General features: G+C 32.3%; 2 protein-coding genes across 4 annotated transcripts in view; one reads left to right on the top strand and one right to left on the bottom strand.

Moving 5' to 3' along the window:
* Nucleotides 1–14,236, bottom strand: part of LOC134687016 (E3 ubiquitin-protein ligase MIB1-like) — a 69,213-nt gene extending 54,977 nt beyond the window's left edge. Inside the window, exons 1-11 of one of the 2 annotated variants that reach the window (XM_063546944.1) lie at nucleotides 13,800–14,236; nucleotides 11,905–12,076; nucleotides 11,288–11,432; nucleotides 9,471–9,560; nucleotides 8,818–8,884; nucleotides 7,607–7,740; nucleotides 3,651–3,727; nucleotides 3,082–3,277; nucleotides 2,527–2,674; nucleotides 1,181–1,329; nucleotides 577–684 (exon numbers count right to left, since the gene is read on the bottom strand). In XM_063546944.1, coding sequence (XP_063403014.1) covers nucleotides 577–684; nucleotides 1,181–1,329; nucleotides 2,527–2,674; nucleotides 3,082–3,277; nucleotides 3,651–3,727; nucleotides 7,607–7,740; nucleotides 8,818–8,884; nucleotides 9,471–9,560; nucleotides 11,288–11,432; nucleotides 11,905–12,076; nucleotides 13,800–14,061 — 1,548 coding nt within the window. In that variant the 5' untranslated portion in view covers nucleotides 14,062–14,236. The remainder of the gene's footprint in view (nucleotides 1–576; nucleotides 685–1,180; nucleotides 1,330–2,526; nucleotides 2,675–3,081; nucleotides 3,278–3,650; nucleotides 3,728–7,606; nucleotides 7,741–8,817; nucleotides 8,885–9,470; nucleotides 9,561–11,287; nucleotides 11,433–11,904; nucleotides 12,077–13,799) is intronic. The other variant, XM_063546935.1, reaches the window with a different exon arrangement.
* A 4,921-nt stretch (nucleotides 14,237–19,157) lies between these two features.
* The window catches only part of LOC134687002 (CDK5 and ABL1 enzyme substrate 1-like), a 34,141-nt gene continuing 29,531 nt past the window's right edge, over nucleotides 19,158–23,767 (top strand). For both annotated transcript variants that reach the window (XM_063546921.1, XM_063546914.1), the window contains exon 1: nucleotides 19,158–19,532. In XM_063546921.1, coding sequence (XP_063402991.1) covers nucleotides 19,192–19,532 — 341 coding nt within the window. In that variant the 5' untranslated portion in view covers nucleotides 19,158–19,191. The remainder of the gene's footprint in view (nucleotides 19,533–23,767) is intronic.

The raw sequence follows: 23,767 nt of genomic DNA, 5'->3' as shown, positions 1-23,767 counted from the left end.
TTTATTGGACAGTAGAATGCTTCTGCTACATAAATGTGGGCTGTTTTTGACAATACCATATACATAAATCGGGTACTAGCACCATTAAGGCATGCTAAATTACTGAAATCTCCACAATTCTAGCATTTTGGTTAAATTTTAGACAGTTTCCGTGTCAAACGAAAGTGGCCGCATTCGTGTTCATCCAAAATATTGAAATGGAAGTTGTATTTCATGATAATACATAACATATATAAAGGTTGAGGATGAACACGGATGCAGCCACTTTCATTTTTGACGAAAACCATCTTAAAAGTGACATTTTCCTGCATATTTGGTAGATTTTTCATATTTGAGCTTGAATTGGTGTGTTTTTAATGACTAAATTAGTTTAAATCTTTTACATAAATTAATTGAATCAAATGAAATAGACACTTAAGTGTTTAAAAAGTGGTCTGACAAAATCTTTCGTCAGATGAACCTGAAATTTGAGGCCATAATCAGTCCTTACCGGACCGGACCTACTCCTATTTATATCCCACATTTTCATTTATTCCAATTTAGTATTAAAATTTTGACATGAATAAAAAAACAAACCTCAATTTCAAAGTTGACTTCATACTTCATCAAGACTTTAATCACATCTGAATGACCATTCTGTGAGGCTGCTTGTAATGCTGTATGTCCAGCAAACATTCCATTGGCCTAATCATCAAAATTAAAAGGTATAGGTTATATTAATATTTGATAATTGCAAGTAAATTTAATTTCTTGCATATTTCATCGCTTTACATACATGTTTTAATACTTGGGCATATAAGATCAAATGGGTATGGTGACTGAAAAACTTTTTCTTGTGTATTAGTTTATAAAGGCCATACGATCTGATTTAGACAGTGACATGCAAAAAACAATGAGATTCTGCTCATAATTATTGTTACTATGAAATTAGCAAGATTGCTGTAGAGTAGCCAATGTCCAAAAAATCTCCATTGATAAACTATTAAACTGGAATGTCAATTAACTCTTGTAAATAAATTAATCTTGAAAACTGCAATTCTAATCCACGAAAAATTGATACCCACAAAAATAAATGAATCCACAGTATCTTAGAAAATGTAATATTTTACCAGTACATTTTACATGTATTTAGTTTTTGTATGTATTTTGTGCAAGGTTTAAATTTCATAGGTAATCTTACATTTGAGATACCAACATCAGCATCAGATCTAGACAGTATCTCATCCACTTTTGATGCATCACCATTAGCAGCAGCCTTCACCAACTCCTCGTTAATGTCACCTGTCACATGTGTTTCAAACAGTTTCTTCAGTAGTGCACTTAAACGTTCTATAAAAGAAGAAAAATTATATCATCACCAAATCAAAATGTCACTTAATATCCATGATTATGAAACAACATGACAATAAAAGAATTATTATGGCAAATGAAGAATGCATGAGTTATGGTTATGCTCATTGCTGAAGGCTATATGGCATCATATACAATAGTCTTTTTGGGAAAGTTGTCTTCTTGTCAACTTTACCATATCTTCCTTTTTTGTATATATATATCTTTATTTTCTTAATTGAATAAAATGTCTTGTAGCTCTAAACTTCATAGAATAAGTTTAAACACCTTTTTTTCTTAAATGTTTATCATGTTTCTTGCTTTTATATGTCAGCTACTGTTCTCTTTATTTTTAAGGGAAATAAATGAAAATTACAAGAACATGGCATGTGATATAATTATAGATTATTACATTGCATTTTCCATATGGCCCTGGTATCAGCCCTAGACTCCCATATCAAGCCAGAGGGCTTGATATGGGTCGTGGGATGATACCATGGACCATATGGAAAATGACATGTAATAATCTATTTATCACATATTTTTAAGTAGGAGAAAACAAATAGCTTACACCAAATTATGTTTGATATTTCATCAAAAATCAAAAAGATATTTAACGAAAAAAATAAATAAATGTATCACTGTGAGTTAAAGATGAAAAAAAAAGTTCGTATCACAGGAGGTTAACAAGACTAACAACGTTTTGTGAACAGTTTCAGAAATAATTAACAATAAATATATTAATTCTAAGAAATGCAAATATCAAAGGACTTTAAATGTTACATGACAAATGTTAAAAATTGCTTAGGAAGAATCCTATATCGGTACTCATTCCAGTGTGGCGTCAAATATTTTCTATATTCTTCATGACGTCAAAATTTTACGGGAAATTTTCACTGTTGATTTCTACTTTTTTTTTCTACAGCACATTTGTTACTTTCTAAATTTCTTTTCATTGTGTTTAACTTGTTTACAAATAGCCTTTGATTGACAGGTTACCGGAAGTTAAACTCGGGGGCTTGATATGGATTTCGAGGGCTGGTATCGATATCGGCCCCAAGGGCTGATAACCAACCTTGACTTCCGGCTATTATAAGCCATGCAAAAACGTACATATCGGTACAAAATATGTGATAATTAGTTAATACTACATGGTTTTTTTTGGTGTCTAAGAGATTATTGCACAATATTAATTACCCCCAGATGAGTTTCCTACTGCTGCCCCATCAGATGAGGCCACTTTTGTAACAGCTGAGGGATTGTATGTCCATGATGTACCACACACTTCTACTTTTAAATCATTATCATGATAAATCTGCTGGACTCGTCCGATCTTACCCAATGTCTGAAAACGTTTAAAAACAAACAAATCAATCACGTAACTCTGTCACAAGACTAGTGTATGACAAAACATTTATACAATTATAACAAATTCATGCTTTTATCCGGTTAAATGTTTTCTCAAAGAAATATATAATTTATTCATTTTATCACCAATTTAGAAATAAAAGCTATCACATACCGCATTAAAGATAGTGGACATGAACTGGTAGCTATTTTACTTAATAGAGACAATGATACAACTTGAAACCGCAAATGTCAGAACCATGAAAACCCTCATCATAAAGACATAAGCACAAAGAAACTTTTATATACAACAAAATATGCAATATAGTCAAGAAATATGGTTAACACATAAAGTTCCTCTAATTCTTGGGCTGAATTAATGACAACATAATTATGAATAATTACAGGAATCATGGCTTCTGCCCATTCACCATGTCCTCTCTGTAACAGTTTGATTTTCTCAGCATCACTACAGATCTGGACTAGATCTCCCACTGTGAAGGGTGTTGGTGGAGGGGTGATGTTGGCATTATCTGTATTGGCAGAAGAAGCAGTGCTAGGACTATTTACTTTAGTTAACACTGCAGGATTAAATGTCCATCTGAAAAAGAAGAACAGTTCAAGTAAAAAAAGGTTCAACTTGGCAATCATTCAAGATGATATACCAGCAATATTATGCATGACCTGTTATTGATCTATGTTTACAATTTCATATGTTTCTGTATTTGAGAGTTTCCATTTTTTTCTTACAGCTTATTTTGTGCTAGTATCTTAAGAAGAATTCACTTAGGTATTATAGTTATGGTTCATGTCATAACAAATAAAAGGTAAGTATACCACATAAATTATTATTTATACTAGAGCAAAATGCCCCAACCTTATAATATGAGTCAAATATTGATAAAGAATTTCTGTTTATTTCCACTCAAGTATGGCATTCAAATATAAATAGTCCATCAGAACACAAAACCTACCTATTACCACTTGGATAAGACACTACAATGTCATGATCTTCATCTATACCAACAACTGTTCCTGTTGTTCCAAGACACTAGAAAACAAACATCAATAAAATAAAAATATTTTTATCAAAATATTAGTCTGAAAGGTGCTTGATTGGTCCAAGGGACAATAATTATTTACTGTAAAACCTGCAAGATGTCAATTGACAATTTCACCAATCTTTATTTATTAATATATATAATTTTTTTGATCAATCTGCATTTTAAAGTAATTACTATTTAATATGAGGAGTCGTCTGACAATTTTGGCTATTTGACTTATTGATAGAACTTGTTTTGCTGTTTCCAGCATTTTTTTCATCCTGATTTTTTTTTGTCCCAAACTCCCCAAGATAAATAAATTACGTCATATAGGGCAAAAACACCTGTTAGGTGCTACTTTACAATTTTTGTTGTGATAACTAATTCATAAAACTTGTTTTTCGTTTTTTGCTGTTCAATTTTTCTACTACTCTATATATTTTCTAAGTATTAAAAAAATGGGGAAATAAAGATTCTAATGCAATTCGTTTGCAAAGATTATTTTCATTGAACATTAACAAATATTTTGAAGGGGTAAATTTCACGTCCTACTAGTCAGTATTTAAGAAAGCCATCATTTTGAATTTAGATTTATTTGGTATATAATTTATCCCAAAATAAACATGACGGTCACATTTTGAGCTTAAAAAAAAGGTATTTATTTTAAAATGCTGCATTAGATTTTACTGTCACAAATATCTGTTAAAATGTGTAGCTAGGTAAAGTCAGTTTGCGACAGTAAAATCTACTTTTTACAAAGGCCAAGCTTAAAATACAATACAATTATCTCTTAGTACGACAGCTGAAAAGTCTTGCCTGCTCTACTTACCATGATAGATTTTAGTTAATAGTTTAACTACAAGTATCACATCAACTTAAAATTAATTTGATCAATGACAATGAGGTAAAGGTCAAATAAACTAAGCCTGACAGAGATGTAAAGTCAGCCTATTTCTTTTAATACTGTGAAAGTACTTTAATTCGTGGGAATAAATTTTCGTGGTTTGAGCAATATTTACATGTTGATGGGTTTATAAAGAGGATTAAGTTTTCTTAATAAAAAATGAAAAAAATTAAAAATTAAAGCCATTCAAAATGGAAGTTACAATGGACTGGATTGAAGGAAATTGCAAAGTAAACATTGACCCATACGTAATAATCACACTTATTAACTGAGATAGAGTGATCAACAGATAAAAGACAATCAAAGGTGTTAATTAGGCTATAAACATGTCACCTAAAGAAAATATTTACATAAAACAAATACTTTAGAGTGGGGTGCTCATTTTCGCCACATCTTTCCATGTTTTCTACAGTTTATGGGCAGGTCTAAATGTTTTTGAAGTATACTGATATTTCTTTATGAAGATAACTTCAAATGCAAAATATTCTTCAGCTTGAAAACGTGTTTGTTTGAAAAAAATTTGTAAGGGTTCCACGGAACCCATTGTCTCGCCTACTTTTGCTGAAATTCACAGGCTCAACAAAATGAGGAAAAAAATCAATAAAAATATTCCTCTTGATACCATCTTTTGATTTTAAGAAGCTTCTGTCCAAGTTTAGTAAAAATCCAGGATAGTTTATGAATCTAATAAATGTTTAAAAACTTTAACTGCAGACTGTATGTAATGTTAACTGGAAGAAAACTTTGTCCATTTATAAGTAAAATACAGATACACAGGTACAAAATATTATCAAAATTTCCTTCTAAATACTGGCTTATGATCTTAAACAAGCTTCTGTCTAAGTTTGGTTCAAATTAAAAGTAACAAAAGAAAGTATTTATTTTTTTTTAAATTTAACCACAGAGTGAACATGTTATTTCCAGAAAATCTAAGTCCATTTTACTTTTTTTAAAAGTAAAATACGGAAAAAATGGATTTATTTTTTTACAAAATTTCCTTATGCATATTATCTTTTGACCATAAACTAGGTTCTGTCTAAGTTTGGTACAAACCCAGGATAGTTTAAGAAAGTTATTAAAATTTAAAAAACTTGAACCACAGAGTGAATGTAATGTTTCCCCGCAGAAAAACTAAGTCCATTTATAAGTAAAATACGGAATAAATGGAATTTTATTTTTACAAAATTAACATTTGGATACTATCTTATGATCATAAACAAGCTTCTGTCCACGTTTGGAAGTAATCCAGTATAGTTTAAGAAAGTTATTAAAATTTCAAAAACTTTAACCACAGAGTGAATATTTGTGGACGCCGCCGACGACGACGACGGAATGTAGGATCGCTTAGTCTCTCTTTTTCGACAAAAGTCGAAGGCTCGACAAAAATCATCTGAGGAGTAAGTTTAAAGGGTGTATGAAATTTCCAGATGTTTTGTCAATGGGGGACACATATTCGCTGTTTTTACACATCTATTTAAAACCAAATAACCGCAGCTTTTAACAATTTTTTTCAAATCAATTGCATTATAGATGAATAGAAGACATTTCAAAGGTGTAAAGAATTCAAAATTAGGGCATTCAGTCAAATATTTACTTAGAAATACTTCTTTGAAATCGTGTTTTTTATTCAGGAAATTGTCCGAAAATCGTTGTCCGTTTTTCATTTTCGGTAGGAGCTGCAATTTTGTATCAGTTTAAAAAAATATCATATTTGTTATAAAAATATAATTTATTGGTACATTTCTTCCATTTCAGCCATCCTTTGAAGTTTTTACACCTCAAAATCCTAAAACGGCGAAATTGTGTCCCCGGCGAAAATGAGCACCCCACTCTAAACATATCTTGAATTGTAAAATAATTATTATCAAAAGGAAGCCCAGCATGAAGTTACTATTTCAAATACATACGAAAATTGATATTAAGAGGACATGAAATGAACTCTTTATCATAAAATATCAATGCCAGGAATCCGACTTTCATTGATCAAAAATATTTTTTTATGAAAATTAAAAGATCAAAAGTTGTAATTTAAAGTGCATTTGCCCTATGACTACTACATGTATTGTAGTATTCTAAGTTCGACGATATTCAATATACTTTCTAGATCATATCAGAGGTCAAACCTACTTGGGGATCTTTCTATGTCTTGATCTGGACAAAGGTTGTTTTATTTTGTCGGACACTTAAATTTGGGGATAAAGTCATCCAGGAAAACCACGAAAAATTAGTACCCCACGAATAAAAGTACTTTCCAGTAACAAATAACAGACCAAAACTTAATATTAACAATAACAAATGAACAACGATAATGAGGTGAGAGTCAAACGATACTTATCAGGAAGACATGTACACCTTACAATAATTTCATACACCAAATGCATTTGACGTACTGCTAGAAGTATTTATGGAACAGTTTTAACCAGCAAAGTTAACATGAACGAATGATTCAGTAAAATGAGGTCATGGTCAAATGAATTCTACCAGACAAACATGTTTACCAAACAATCATTCAAAACACCAAATGCTTGTAGTATTTGAAAAACAGACCAAAATTAAATGAACTTAACATTGCTCACTGATCCATGAAATGAGGTAGAGGTCAGGTGAACCCTGTCTGATGGACATGTAGACCTTGGAAGGAACTCATATACACAATAGTGTTATCCTATTACTCATAATAAGCAATAAATTCATTAAAAATTACTTTGTTAAGTTCAATTTAGCCAAATACTTGCAGAAAATTAGATTTTTGTAAAAGTTAACAACTGTTGAAGACGGATAATGAAATATGATGAACACCAATTGAGGACACAGGACCCTTTTGGCCATGTATGTCAAAAGAAACAGCAACTGAAAGACAAAATTAACCCATAAAATCTGAAGAGAAATAAAGCCTAGAACAATAGACATGTGTACAATATGTCAAGCTTACATCGTTACACAAAAATTGTTCAGTATGACAATTTATACAATTCTCTTGTACCTCAAACATTCCATCAGTCCAGCCTCCATGTCCATGTTGTAAGGATTGTACAATCTCTAGTTCTAAATCCACGTTTACTTGATCACCTATAGCCAGTCCACCAGGACCAGATCTCGAACCAGGACCTTGTTCTCCTAAAAATATAACAAAATAACGTATACAGCTCATACAATAAGACAAGCAGTACAGATGGGTTTCTCCATAACCTTATCTTTCATTGGTCATGCATACATTTTTTTTTACATATTGCAATTGATATTTATAAGGCATTATTATACTAAAAGATAAATCAAAGGGCTGGTTTTCAACTATGAGCAGACATAAATTATAATTTTCATTTCTCCATTTTTCTGAAATAACTATTTACAAGGATTTTTTGCAAATAATGGTTTTGACCTGATTTCCAATGTTTCCCCTTTTACTTCCCTTACAGACAGAAGTGTCAATATTTTTAGCCTGGTTTACACCTAAAACATGATTCTGAATGTGTCCAAAAAGTACATCTGTGATATCAGTCTCAAACAATAGTTTTATGCACTGTTTTTAATGACTCATAACCTTAGAGGCCATTAAGACCTAACATATTTCAAAACTAACTTAACTAAGGAGCCTATCAACAAATTTTCTTTTAAATTCAGTGTAGTATTTAGATTCTATACCAAAGATGCCCTTTATAAAGTGCACTGCAAATAGTTTTATCTTAAAACAGTTCAGGTTATTCAATATAGTAAGGGAGATAACCTTTGTTTGCTTCTCAATTTAGTATGCAGGCAATGAGTAGTTACTTCCCTTTAAAATTTATTCTAATTAAAAGTACCAGAATATAAGATGGATGTAACTCCTATGAAACATTCATAAGATTAAAAATCTTTTATATCTTTGAATATAAAAATCTCATACACAATGTCTTTGTAGAATTGGATTTTCAATTAATTTAAAGTAGTCTTTAAAATGTTTAATAGTACAAGTTAAAAACAAACGTTAATTGCCTGTTTAATGGTACAAGTTAAAAACAAACGTTAATTGCCTGTTTAATGGTACAAGTTAAAAACAAACGTTAATTGTATTGTGCAGGTCTAGAAAATTTATTCTAAGTTTGATCAATATTCTCAAATGCAAAGACTGATTGTACCAATGCTTCATATGTGATTCCTCATAGAATGAAAGGTCTATATATTTCATCTATATTAACTTTTTTCAATTTGACTTACCTAAGAGTGGTAAATGGTCTCTGTAGAAAGATCCTCCTTTAGCATCGTTTACAACCTTTAAATCAGCCTACATACATACAAATACAATTTAGTATGAGACAGATGTTACATGTCAAGACATGGAGGAGGAGGAGGAGTGCAATTTCCTATTTTTACTTATGATTTAATTAGGATTTCGTTGCTAAAGCATAACTTACATGACTTATTAAATAGTTAAATAGTATGGAGTAATATATTTTTTCTGTATCTTTATTAATAACCTGTTTTTAATAAAATCTTCATGTCCCTTTTAAAAGAAGATCTGATTCCACTTTGAAATTTTAAACTGAATAACAATATAATAAAATGATTTTAAGGCAAATTATTATTAATGCAAAACTAACAAAAAATCTTTTCACATTTAACTCAAATTTTTAATAACTCATCATAAAAATTTCTATTTAAATATGTGTACTTTAATTTTATTTCAAAATCAAGTTTTGTTTGCATAAATTTTAAATCTTTAGCATCTTTCTGTTCGTCTAGAACTCTTTCAAATCTGATCTCAGTTCATTCACTACATCTTCCTTCATATTGCACTGCCTAGACATGATAATTGATTAGTGTTTTATAAAACATTTTGTTTTTAGTTCAAGCACATTAAACAACCTTACCATTCCCTCGAAACCTCCTCTGTATAAATTTTTAGCAGCGTTGTCCCATAATACATATGCAGCACTTCTAGGACTTGCAGCACTCCAATCCTGTAATTATTTCAAACATGTTTTATTCAAATACTCAATTTTACTTCAGTTATGTTTATAACTGTTCTTCATTAGTAAATTTGCTTTGATAGTCACTAGAAGTTAAAAGCAAGACTCTATTATAATCAAGTTCTGTAAATCCTGAATTTTTTGCCTGCATTTCTTATTGTGATAATTGAAAAATGAATTAAAATGTAAGATTTTAGGAAATGGTGAATCCAAATAATGCTATGAAAAATTAAAACAGTACGTTTTTAGTTTTGCAAAATGCCAAAGGTTTTCTAAAAATAAAAGCATTCATTTTTGTTTAGTTAACAATATACACTGTCTAAAGGACCTATCTATTACACATAAATTGAAAAATAAACAAGTTTCACAAAGAGAATGACTTTTGTACAGAGAATATAACACTTTTCTTTTTCAACCATGACCCGACAACCAATTTTTTTAAGGAAGTACTGAAAATATTTTTCATTTTCAGGACATAAAGTATACAAAAGTTCTTTAAAGGGGCACTAGCTGTCAAATTCATTGTAACCGATTTGACTCAAATTCTCATATTTGGTTTATAACAATGTAAAACATTTATCCAAACTATCAAAAGTCTAAAATAAACAGTTTACAGAGCATGGGGTAGATAATATATAGGTTCGTTTCGTGTGTATTTTAGTCCAGACGCCATCTAATTAACTATCGATTTGACCTCAGATGACCATATAAGCGATGTAAACAAAAATAAAGATACGAATAGATTAAAACAACACGTGCAATTGCATTTTTATAGGTCTGTTTGATTTTATTTTATAGATTAAAAATAGATGTTTCTAATTGTTTTAACCATATAAGAATGATTTTATGTGCATCGAATTAGTAATCAAATGATTTACCGTAGTTTCACTTTCATTGTTGACATTCTTTTTATTTAAATAACCAGTACACGTACAATGCATGCGTTGTCAATCTCTAGCTAGGGGTTAACTTGAAGTTCACATGAATACCGGTTAGAATGATGATGACGTTTTCACTTGCAAGCGAATCAGTCAAAAATTATGTTTAATCGCTTATTTCAACAAAATTAAAGAAAATTGATTGCTAAAAGCAAATTATTATTTCATTATTCCAATTTGATTAATGATTGATCTAAAAAATATCATACTTTATTTTTTTATATATATCGTAGCTAGTGCCCCTTTAATGTATAAAATATAATCAAAATTAAAAATAAGGAACAAGTTGATATGTATTGGATCAATTTGAATTCAATACAAAAAGGGCCATCTTAAGCTTATTACTCTTTCAATCATCATGGAAAAATGTATAATTTCACAGAAAATGTAAAATATAAATAAGCTGACAATACAGCTGTGTGTCATATGTTAACAATTCATTTTACAAATTTTTCAGGATCTCCCTGCCAAATGACTAAGTACACAGATAGATTTGTAATTCAGAGTCCTGACACCATGAACAGAGAAGACATGTTGGAATCAAACTTGGTGAAATTATTACTACATTAGTTTGAAAACAATATAATAGACATTGTCTCATTGGCACTCACACCACATCTTCTTATATCTATTGATCAAATGAATTTCTCTTAAATGGTGTACAATGTATGTTAAGTTTTATTATATTCATATGTGCAAGTGTTAGAGTAACCATAAACCTTGATACATATGTGAACTCGTTTCATAACATAAAGGCATTTTATTTTTATAATCTGAGACCTGTATTTCTGTAACTTTTCCTCTTCGACCATTTCCCCCATCTTGATCCTCCCACTGCCAATCAACTCCTCTTACAACACGAGCTCCAGGGAATATACCTCTAGCTGTTATCTTTTTACTTTTTCTCCTGGGTTCTATAGCACATCTATAATCAAATAATGTTTAAAAGAACTTTAATATTATTTACAATATCAAATCATTATTCATCCTGAAAAATAAACACTGCATAAAATTTAAAGAAATATCTGTTTAAGTATAAAAACAGATTTTAAATGAGATGCACTCAGACAAACTGACGGAAAAACAACAGATTTAATATCATACATTCACACTACTTCTATATCTTCATTTAGAAATTAAAATATATGTTTGTTGTATATTGCAGTTAAGTGTATCTTCAATTTTTCAGCATTCAACAATTTTAATGATGTGACCATTGATCAAACTTTTCAAATTACTAAACTGGAAATTCAAGCAATGAAACATGTGACTTGTGATGGATACTTATGTATTTATTTTTCTCTAAAATTATGCACCAAGGTATTTGTCAGTGTCATCATACTTTTATACCAGGTGAATTATTTTCAAAAGTACATGATCTCTGGAAACCTTCTTACCTGTCACCCCCTGGTGTTGTTATTCTATAAAATCTGTGCCTCAAATTGTGCTTATCACCATGGTAACATACTGAACAAAGGTCAAAGTTAGGACATTCTGCACACTTCCACCTGATACCAAATATTGGTTGTTGTCTACAGGAATCACACATTGATCCATCATGCTTCATTCCTGTAAAAAAAAATTAAGTTATAAATTATTATTGTTTTGTCCGTTTAAGGATCTGATTATTGATTGTTTTTTCAATTTTGCAGTCACAAAGTATATCACCCTTTCTTCACAAGACTTAGCATATATACAACGTACATGTATATGTAAGAATCACAGAACAAGAACAATGTATTTTCAAATGACAGAGGTAGCCTGAGAGTATCACCCCTTGGGAACCTGTTGTTCAGTGGTTGATGTTTGTTCATGTGGTTCATAAGTGTTTCTCAAATATTTTTCTTGGTTTTCCTGTTTGAATTGTTTTACACTGGACATATTGGGATCCTTTATAGCTTGCAGTTTGGTGTGACACAAGGCTTCGTGTTGAACTCAGAAGGCCACACTCTTTACACATTGTGACTTGGATGGAGAGTTTTCTTATTGGCACTTGAAACAACTACATGTATATATGGGTTGATATCCTTCTAACATGTTTGACCCTGCCACATTTTTCATGTATGTTTCTGTCCCAAGTTAGGAGCCTGTAATTCAGTGGTTGTTGTTTGTTTATGTGTTACATATTTGTTTTCGTTCATTTTTTTATACAAATAAGGCAGATAGTTTTCTTGTTTGAATTTTTTTATATTGTCATATTGACATATTGGGCCTTTCATAGCTGACTATGTGGTATGGGCTGTGCTCCCTGTTGAAGGCCATACGGTTACCAATAGTTGTTAATGTCTGTGTCATTTTGGTCTCTTGTGGACAGTTGTTACATTGGCAATCATACCATATCTTCTTTTTTTATATTTAAGAATTCGAAAAAAAGCAAAAAGCAATACAACACCGTTATCATTATGACAAATACATAGAATGTATGACATACACAAAACATAATTTATGACAGATGTGACATTAACAAATTCACACAATGCAGTATGTTGTTTCCTAAAACTGATAGCACAAGGTGAAAGAAAAGCATGTACATGTACAGTGTATGGTGATTCAAATAATAATTTTACAAACTTCACAGTCAATTTGATCTGTTATGTCGATAGACCACAGGTCAACCAATGCAACACTACACATGATACCTTGTGGTTATTTTTTCATCATTACTCGTCATCTAAAACATGTTAAAGGTTGCCCTAAAATTTTGAAATCACAATAGAAAACATTTGACACCACAATGGAAAAGTGATTGTTGTATGACACCAAGTGTTCAGCCTGCATAGAATTTCAGGCCAAGATCTAAATCAATAGTTGAGGGAGGGTAGGAGGGGTCCTGATCCCGAATTCACAGGCTTAAAAACATGAAATCCCGATATTCAAAAACAAGAATTCCCGGATCCAGAGAGGACTAATCCCGAAATGCCGAGCTTAAAAACACATCCAGGAGTCCCGGTAAAGTTCCTATCCCCCTCATAGTTCAAGCGGCAAAAATTCTCGGGACAAATTATAGTGGGTCTCATTTGGGTCTAAGCATGATGGGGATTACCCATTTTTTGTAAGTGTGTCACGTGAAAACGGGAAATGAGGTCTTGCAGGACCCCATAAATGACCAAAAAAATGAGAATTGCTTACGTATATAGTGTAAGCAGGATACAGGAATCTGACAAAACAGTAAGAGGGAGCCGGTATCGGAACCCCCTATGAGACCCCCATTATAGGGACAGATTTCCAAACAGCCATAAGGTGTATTGGTAATTTAAGTAGCTTGAATCAACCTGCATACAAAATAAATTACCTGTTGGTGCACTGTCTAATATTCGCAAATCATAGGCCCCTGCACATCTATAGTTAGCTGCAGTTCCATTGTCCCATACAACTACCACTTCCTCCGGTGATTCAAAGTTTCTGACAGTTCCGACATGCCCCTCTCCTCCGTCTTGCTTTCCCCATTTCCAGTCAGGACCCCTTACAACCCTGGCACCTACACCTTCCATCATGGTCACACGTGCCACACGATTGGACGTGCTAGTGGAAGGTTCTAGGTTCTCTGCGTTCATTTTGCTCAATACAGTCTAAATCTACTTCATTTTGAAATGTTTATGTTCTTCAGACACGAAATGGTAGTAGGAAGTGTAAATCCTCGTAAAATCTCGGTGAATCTCGGGCATTTGTTATTCTCTGGACTCAGCGTATACGTGACACTAAAACCCCAAAACTGTTAGGGAAGGCTTGGTTAGCTCAAACCAGAATATTTCAAAACTATAGGTCATTGATTATGTTACACTAATTTTTTCATAGAAAGCATATGTAATCTATATTAATTTTGAATTTTGATCAATTGTTCTAGAATAGTTTAAATGTTAAATCAATGGGAAAAAAACATTGGGTTTGATAGATGGAATGTACACGCAACCTGTTCCCATTTTGGATTAAGTACTGCATTTATCTCATAATTAGTCTCACTGGTTCCAATGTAGATCTATGGGCTTCCTTATCGTGCATATTGCAGTAATGAGTGAACCGGGAAGATGTTTCCTCTATTTTTGTAGGTTTTTTTTTTAACATGTTTAGATGAGCCTACTAAATATGTTTAAAAAAAGTCTGATGATTTATTAAAAAAAAGACTGAGGATTTCAACCTCTAAAAGTCTCTATGATGAGCAGAAAAGGAGTTGTTTGGTATAGAGTGGGGTGCTCATTTTCGCCACATCTTTTCATGTTTTCTACAGTTTATGTTCAGGTCTTCTTCTTCTTCTTAAGGTTTCTAGCGATCCTTCAATTATTGAAGATTATTCGCCGGGCGTCGACTATAAAATTTATAATTTACACTAATTTAGCAACAAAAAATCAAAAATAACAAAATCAAAAAATCAACATAACGTATGTACATTTGAAAAAATAAATTGTGATAAAACTATATACATTTGATAACAGAATAGTTAGGGATAGAATATGGGGATTAGAGCAGATTCTGAGATCATACTCTTGAATCCCTCTACCGTACTGCATGATACTATTTGTTGTGGCAGATGATTCCAATTTATAACTGTTCGTGGATAAAATGAATATTTATAACTGTCTTTAGATGTTTGTATTTGCCTAAATGAGTGTGGATTGCTATGTCTGGTTCTATTGTCAAGTGGGATCAAAAGATTCTGTGTAGGAACTGCAACAATTTCATGAATAATTTTGTAAAAGAAAACAAGTCTGTATCGTAAACGCCTAATTTCGAGTGGGTACCAATTTCAGTAACTGAGCTGGTGTTATGGAAGCGGTTGCATGAGAAGCGTGCTGCTCTTCTCTGAACTTTTTCAATTTGTAAATTTAGGTCTAAATGTTTTTGAAGTATACTGATATTTTTATATGAAGATAACTTCAAATGTAAAATATTCTTAAGCTTGAAAACGTGTTTGTTTGAATATAATCATCTGAAAAGTTAGATTAAAGGGTGTTTGAAATTTCCTGATTTTTTGTCAATGGGGGATTCGCCGTTTTACACATCTATTTAAAACCAAATAACCGCAGCTTTAAACAACATTGATCAAATCAATTTCATTATAGATAAATAGCAGACATTTCAAAGGTGTTAAGAACTGAAATTCAGGGCATTTAGTCAAAGATTTACTTCTTTGATGTCGTGATTTTTCTTCAGGAAATTGGCCGAAAATAGTTGTCCGTTTTTCGGTCCTTTTCGGTAGGTGCCGCAATTTTGTCTCAGTTTTAAAAAAATAATCATATGTGTTACATAATATCATTTACCGGTATATGTCTTCCATTTCAGCCATCCTTGAAGTTTTTACACCTCAAAATCATAAAACGGTGAAATCATGTCCCCGGCGAATATGGGCGCCCCACTCTACAAGTTTTTAAACTTTATTTAAATATTTCAGCACGAATAAAAATTATGCAATTAATTTAAAAACAAAGTTAAAAAAACTATTTATGTAAAAGATCAGTGCAATCAAATTATGCATGGTTAATAGTATGACATACTAAGCTTAATTAATATGATTTCAGGGGAAATAAACTAAATGGGAACAAGCTTAGAACTTAAAAGTCAGAATTATTTTGTGTTTTAAATACTTCGGAAAATTTCTTGAGTATTTCAAATTCTATTTAGTATTCGTTCTTCTGATACGATCTTACATTATAGTTAGTACTGTTACAAGAAGACATGATGATCATTTAAGTGAAACTAGATGGATGGACCTAAACAGATGCTGGCAGATTTTTGTCTGGGGAAATTGATGATTTTTATCACTGAAAAGTGAACCCAAGACTGATATGTTCCTTCAGATATATTCGATGTCTATCAGAAAACTCTAGAAAACATGTATATCAGAAAGCTCTAGAAAAACATATCTGTCAGATAACTCAAATATTTGAATAAATCGTTGTCGAATCCTATCCCAGCACCCCTAGATAGATCACAAGGTGTTCCGAACATCTTTTAAGACCAATTAGAATTGACTAATTTACCATGGCCATGCCCATTGTCAGGAGCCTAAGCCATTAATGCCATTAATGCGTACACCCCCTTTGCTCGGGCTTTTTTTTGTTGTTGTTGTAAAATGATATAGCAGCTAGACTAGACTTCGTGAACTTTGTCCTTTCTTGTGTAAAAACCGTCTCTCAGTCATTTTGAAATTCAAATTACAGTAACACATTGCTTAGGCTGGGGATGACAATCATAACACATTCAAAGCGACAAAGGATTGAGCAAGAACCATTCCACCAAACAGAAAGTAATACTCTATATATAGACTATTATACTCTCATGAAAAAAAGTTCCACAGCAATATTACTTATCTACGAAAACATGTTTAACCCTAAACATCTCAGCCTTTTTAAAATATAATAGCGGAATAATGATCCCAGTCAGCATAAGCTCTAGATATATATTATGTAAAGTCTAAGGAACGAACCATCATTGATTTGAAGAGACAGTCTGAGATATTTAAGAGAGAAAAAAAAATGACTCTGTTTTTTGCCTTAAACAAAAATTCTGGGTGTATCTGCATTGAAAACAATAATCTTGTCCACTGTTTTTGCTACTATAAACGAAAATTTCTGACAGAATTTTTTAGCATTAAATAAACATGATGAATAAAAACGGGAATATATTTTTGGGGGCAGGGGTTTGCATGTCCGAACGGAATTTCTGTTTCGCCGAACTGACATATCAAATACTTTTTTCAAGACCAGACTGCAACCTGTCTGCTGGGTGTGGCCTTTATGTCTCAATTTGTCGACCGTCATTAATGACGGTCGTTCTCATTTCAGACTCATTCTTAGATTTTGTTTGATTTGGAACCCCTCACTTCTCTTAATTTTGTTGGGTGAAACAAATCAACCAAACATTTGACTAAAAATTGTCTGTTTGTCTTTTTTTACTGGTGTCGGTCGTATTGTAAATATGCCTGGTCATTTTTTACTGGTCACGGTCGGTCGTAACGGTATTGTAAATATCATTGAATACCCCCGGCGTACATCTTGTTTACAACAAGATATATGTGAGGTTATGATCACAGGGACTCGGTTTGCAGATTAAAATTTTGTAAATCAATGTTTTTAATTTATTTGTTATTATTTCCTGTCTATTTGCATTACTATATTAACGTATTTAACGTTGCCATCACTATTTCTTTGTTTTCTGGCAATGTGCAGTTTACTAACCATATCCATATACGGAAAAAAAAACATTGATTTACAAAATTTTCCCTGTGGTTATGATAACTTAACCTACAACAAAACGGCGAGAATTTTCCATGACTATTTTTTACTGACAAGTCCCACATCACATTTATCAGTACATAGCTATCAGAGGCGGATTTAGGGGGGGCAGGGGGCCTGGGCCCCCCTTTTTGGGAAATAATTTGGTTGCTTATATAGGGAATCACTGAAGCGTGACTGGAGCGGGCCCCCAGTCTTAGGTCAGTCAGTGGGCCCCCACTTATGAAAATTTCTAGATCCGCCACTGCGGCTATTGATCTCGAAACTATTTTATGATAGACAATCAATAGCGAGAAAATAACATCGACAAATGTCCAAGCCTTACACTTTACAGCAACTACAAAATATAAATGCCGTTCGTGAAGCGGTAATAATTACAACGGTTGCTTGGAAGCATATTCGAGTACACGCAATTATTGTTTATTATTTATAAATTTATAAATACGAAACATATCCAAGGCAAAATATTATTAAAAGTGGCTTTATTAGAAATTGTATTAGATTATATCGTTATCAAATTCTTATGTCCAGACATTGTTATTGTAAGTACTAACGGTCTTTTATTGTGTACTACTGTGACATGTCATATATTGTTCCAACCTGCAATTAACCAATGGATTTGCTAAAAAGATTGAACAGTTACTTGCTACATTAAATTTTTCACATGTTTGGAAAAATCATGATACTATTTCAAAAAAGCGCTTATTATATGCAATTCATACCAAACTTAATGATAGATATCTTAATTATTGGAAAGAAAATATATTTTGTGATAATAAATCAGTACATGGTAATAAGCTGAGAACATATAGACAGCTTAAAGAAAATTATAAATTGGAAACCTATTTATTGTTAAATATAGACAGAAAAGTAATAGGGCATTTTGCTAAAATTCGTATTAGTAATAGTGTTCTTAGAATTGAACAAGGGCGTCACACTAAAACCCCTGTAGAAGAAAGAATTTGTCCTTTGTGTCTCTTAGAAGTAGAAGATGAATTTCATTTCACTTTAAAATGTACAAAATTAAATATAATTAGAGACCAACTGTTTTCCAGAATTACTGTAGTGAAATAGTTCCCTCTTTTTTCAATATGACTAATGAAGCAAGATTTAAATTTTTGTATACGTGTGTTGAGACTGATATAATTAGAATTATTGTTAAATTTATAAGCGACATGTACATTTCTAGAAATGCTCTATTAAGCACTAAATAACTTTGTGGTACCACCTCCTCATATAATGTTTATAAATTTGGTATGATATATATATATATGTTTGTATGTTTGTGTATAACAAATTTGTATTGTCTTGGTATCAATCCTGTAATTTTGGATTTTAAACCAATAAAAATTACTTACTTACTTACTTACTTACTAAACCAACGTTTAGAAACAAAATTCAGAGAACGCTGGTGAGTCTGAAAAGAGCACTGCCCATAAACAGCAACAGCTGAGAATGGCAGCAGCCAATATGAAATATCTGAAAAGAAAATCAAGAAGAAAAACTGCAGCAGTCAATTTCTTATCTAATATTTCTTTAGATGGGACCCACAAAGACACTAAATATGCCATGTTCAATAGGAAACACCATAGACTGAAAGAGGAGTCCGAGTGTGAGCTTGAAATTAGTGAAGACGTGGAGGCCGAACGTCTCATCACCGATCAAATAAAATGTGTTTCTCAAAAGAAGCCAGGAAGTGATACAGTCATCAAATATAGAAAACAATCTATGGATTCTGTTAATGTGAATATATTTTTGGAAAATCAGGGACTAATTACACCCAAAAAATTGTTTAGGTACGTGCAAATTGTATTGACTGTTATATATAATTTTGAGGGGGGATAGGACCTTTATCGGGACTCCAGGACCAGGTGTTTTTAAGCTCCGGATTTAAGGGATTGACCCATTCGGGATCTGGAAATTCTTTATTCGATTTTCGGGACCTCAGGTCTTCCTGTTTTTAAGTCCAGGATTTCAGGATTTTGTGTTCATAAGCCGGGGAATACGGGATCAGGACCCCTCCTATCCCACCTCATATTTTTTTATTTTAAAAGAAAAGAGGAATTCAGGTCCGTTCGTGCCCATTCTCGTTCACGCCTCTTCAAGTTCCCACCCCTTCACGTTTGCACCCTACACATTCGCATTCAAAGTCCTTTTGCCACCTACACATTGGGGTCTATTAAGCGTGACGCGGGATTGCCGATTTTTTGTAAGCATGACACGTGAAAGCCAAATTATTGTGGCGTGAAAACGGGAAATGAGGTCTTGCCGGACCCGGGAAAAGACAAAAAAATGAGAATTGTTTATGTATATAGTGTAAGCGGGATACGGGAATCTGACAAAACAGTAGGCCGGATCCGGCGTCCGTCGTCGTTAACTTTTACAAAAATCTTCTCCTCTGAAACTACTTGGCCAAATTTAACCAAACTTGGCCACACTCATCATTAGGGTATTTATTTAAAGCATGTGTCTGGCGAACCGGCCAACCAACCAAGATGGCAGCCATGGCTAAAAATAGAACATAGGGGTAAAACACAGTTTTGGCTTATAACTCAAAAACCAAAGCATTTAGAGCTAATCTTTCAGAATTAAATTGTTTATCAGGTCAAGATCTATCTGCCCTGAAATTTTCAGATGAATCAGACAATCCGTTGTTGGGTTGCTGCCCCTGAATTGGTAATTTTAAGGAAATTTTGCTGTTTTTGGTTATTATCTTGAATATTATTATAGATAGAGATAAACTGTAAACAGCTAGAATGTTCAGCAAAATAAGATTTACAAATAAGTGAACATGACCAAAATTGTCAGATGACCCCCTAAGGAGTTATTGCCCCTTAATGACAATTTTCACAATTTGTTCATCATATTTGCTAACTTTAAAAAATCTTCTCCTCTAAAACTACTTACATGTAACCAAATTCAACCAAACTTCAACTGAATGATCAGTAGGGTGTATAAAATAAAGTTTGTGTTTTATTTTCTATTTCGTCAAAAAAACATGGCCGTCATGGCTAAAAATAGAACACAGGGTAAAATTTATTTTTTAGCTTATATCTCAAAAACTCCAGCAAAAGTATTTATTAGGTCAAGGTCTACCTGTCCTGAAATTTTCAGCCGAATTGGGTAACTGGTTTTTCAGGTATAATGCCCCTGATTTGATGATTTTAAAGAAATTGCAGTTTTTGGTTATTATCTTGAATATTATTATAGATACAGATAAACTGTTAAAAGCAAAAATGTTAAGCAAAGTAAGATCTACAAATAAGTCAATTTGACCAAAATTGTCAATTGACCCCTTAAGGAGTTATTGCCCTTTAAAGACTTTTTTCACAATTTGTTCATCATGTTGACTTACTTTAAAAAATCTTCTCCTTTGAAACTACTGTATCAATTTCAGGTAGCACTCCACAGTTAGGTGTGTAGTTTCGCATTTTGGCCCCTGCGGATTTTTTAAATATGAGAGCTAGTGTGCAATAAAATTCATTTTTGGATAGCTGAGTATTAAAATAGCCTTTGTATTGGGTTTATATGAACATCAAGGTTATGTAATGTATGTAATACAGGCTGTTTTCTGTATGACAGTCCGTATTTGCATGTCCATACCATACATTGGTCCGGCAATTATTGTAATGTTTTTTTCCAACTTTTTATCGCACAAACTTTGTGATTGGATTTTACGAAAAAATGAGGCGAAAGACACCCATTTTTTATTTGATCATATAAAGAAGATTTAAGAAAACAGTTTCTAAAAGGGTATCACTCAAAGGCATTGAAATTCTAGTTTGATCCAAATTTTGGGGGGATATATGACATGTTCACCCCCCTTTTAATACGACCGCAAATTTTGAAAAAAATTTTGTCGTATATTGCTATCACGTTGGCGTCGTCGTCGTCGTTGTTGTCGTCGTCGTTGTTGTCGTCGTCGTCGTCGTCCGAATACTTTTAGTTTTCGCACTCTTACTTTAGTAAAAGTGAATATAAATCTATAAAATTTTAACACAAGGTTTATGACCACAAAAGGAAGGTTGGTATTGATTTTGGGAGTTTTGGTCCCAACATTTTAGGAATTAGGGGCCAAAAAGGGCCCAAATAAGCATTTTCTTGGTTTTCGCACTATAACTTTAGTTTAAGTTAATAGAAATCTATGAAATTTTGACACAAGGTTTATGACCACAAAAGAAAGGTTGGGATTGATTTTTGGAGTTTTGGTTTCAACAGTGTAGGAATTAGGGGCCAAGAAAGGGCCCAAATAAGCATTATTCTTGGTTTTCGCACAATAACTTTAGTTTAAGTAAATAGAAAATAATGAAATTTGAACACAATGTTTATGACCTCAAAAGGAAGGTTGGTATTGATTTTGGGAGTTTAGGTCCCAACAGTTTAGGAATTAGGGGCCAAAAAGGGACCCAAATAAACATTTTCTTGGTTTTCGCACCATAACTTTAGTATAAGTAAATAGAAATCTATGAAATTTAAACACAAGGTTTATGACCATAAAAGGAAGGTTGGTAATGATTTTGGGAGTTTTGGTCCCAACAGTTTAGGAATAAGGGGCCCAAAAGGTCCAAAATTAAACTTTGTTTGATTTCATCAAAATTGAATACTTGGGGTTCTTTGATATGCCGAATCTAACAGTAACTGTGAATGTAGATTTTTAACTTTTGGTCCCGTTTTCAAATTGGTCTACATTAAGGTCCAAAGGGTCCAAAATTAAACTTCGTTTGATTTTGACAAAAAATTAATCGGTTGGGGTCTTTGATATGCTGAATCTAAAAATGTACTTAGATTCTTGATTATCAGCCCAGTTTTCAAGTTGGTCCAAATCGGGGTCCAAAATTAAACTTTGTTTGATTTCATCAAAAATTGAATAAATGGGGTTCTTTGATATGCCAAATCTAACTGTGTATGTAGATTCCTCAGTTTTGGTCTTGTTTTCAAATTGGTCTACATTAAAGTCCAAAGGGTCCAAAATTAAACTTAGTTTGATTTTAACAAAAATTGAAATCTTGGGGTTCTTTGATATGCTGAATCCAAACATGTACTTAGATTTTTGATTATGGGCCCAGTTTTCAAGTTGGTCCAAATCAGGATCTAAAATTATTATATTAAGTTTTTGTGCAATAGCAAGTCTTTTCAATTGCACAGTATTGCGCAATGGCAAGAAATATCTTATTGCAAAATATTGTGAAATAGCAATTTTGTTTTTAATTAGAGTTATCTTTCTTTGTCCAGAATAGAAAGCAAGAAATATCTAATTGTAAGAATTTTTTTTATTTGGAGTTATCTTTCTTTGTCCAGAATCAACTTAAATCTTTGTTATATATGTTGTGTACAAGTTATCATTTTGTACAAATTATAATTTGTACAAATTAATTGTACAAATTATAATTTGTATTTTGACTTTGTACGAATTATAATTTGTACAAAAAGTGTCTGTACACATTATAATTTGTACAAAATAAGGCTTAATTTCACTTATAACTTGTACAATATTTTACATATAATAAATTGCAAATCAAATGATAAAAAAAATATTTCAATTTTGATTACGAATCAATATGAAACACACTGGTAACTCTATTTACAATACAATTCAATGATATATGATGCTCTTATTTGTTGAAGCAGGTGAGGGAATCGTGACACCTTTAATTACACAATACATTCTGCCTTTTGCATTTACACTCCGAATTGTTACAACCGCCTTTACATTTGCAAGAGAGATAACCCTGCCCACCAGTTTTTGAAAAAAAATTCACAGCTTCCCTGATGGAGAGTTGTAAATATGGAATTTGTGCAACAGACAAAGAAGAGTCACAAATTGATTCTAGTTGTTTTCTGCTTAAGACTCCTAATAACTTACCAGCTATTGTCTCTACACGATAGTCAAAATATTACTTCTACAACACCACCGTTTATATTCCTTCGGATCGGTCAGTGATCAGTCATATTGTGGTATTGGGATAATCACATTGTCTCCAACAGATTAACTCACTCAGTTTCTGTTTTGTATTTCTTGTCAGGACATCTG

The sequence above is a fragment of the Mytilus trossulus genome, chromosome 1, assembly GCF_036588685.1.
Source record: "Mytilus trossulus isolate FHL-02 chromosome 1, PNRI_Mtr1.1.1.hap1, whole genome shotgun sequence".
Classification (NCBI taxonomy): domain Eukaryota; kingdom Metazoa; phylum Mollusca; class Bivalvia; order Mytilida; family Mytilidae; genus Mytilus; species Mytilus trossulus.
This window is presented reverse-complemented; position numbering and strand designations above follow the sequence as displayed.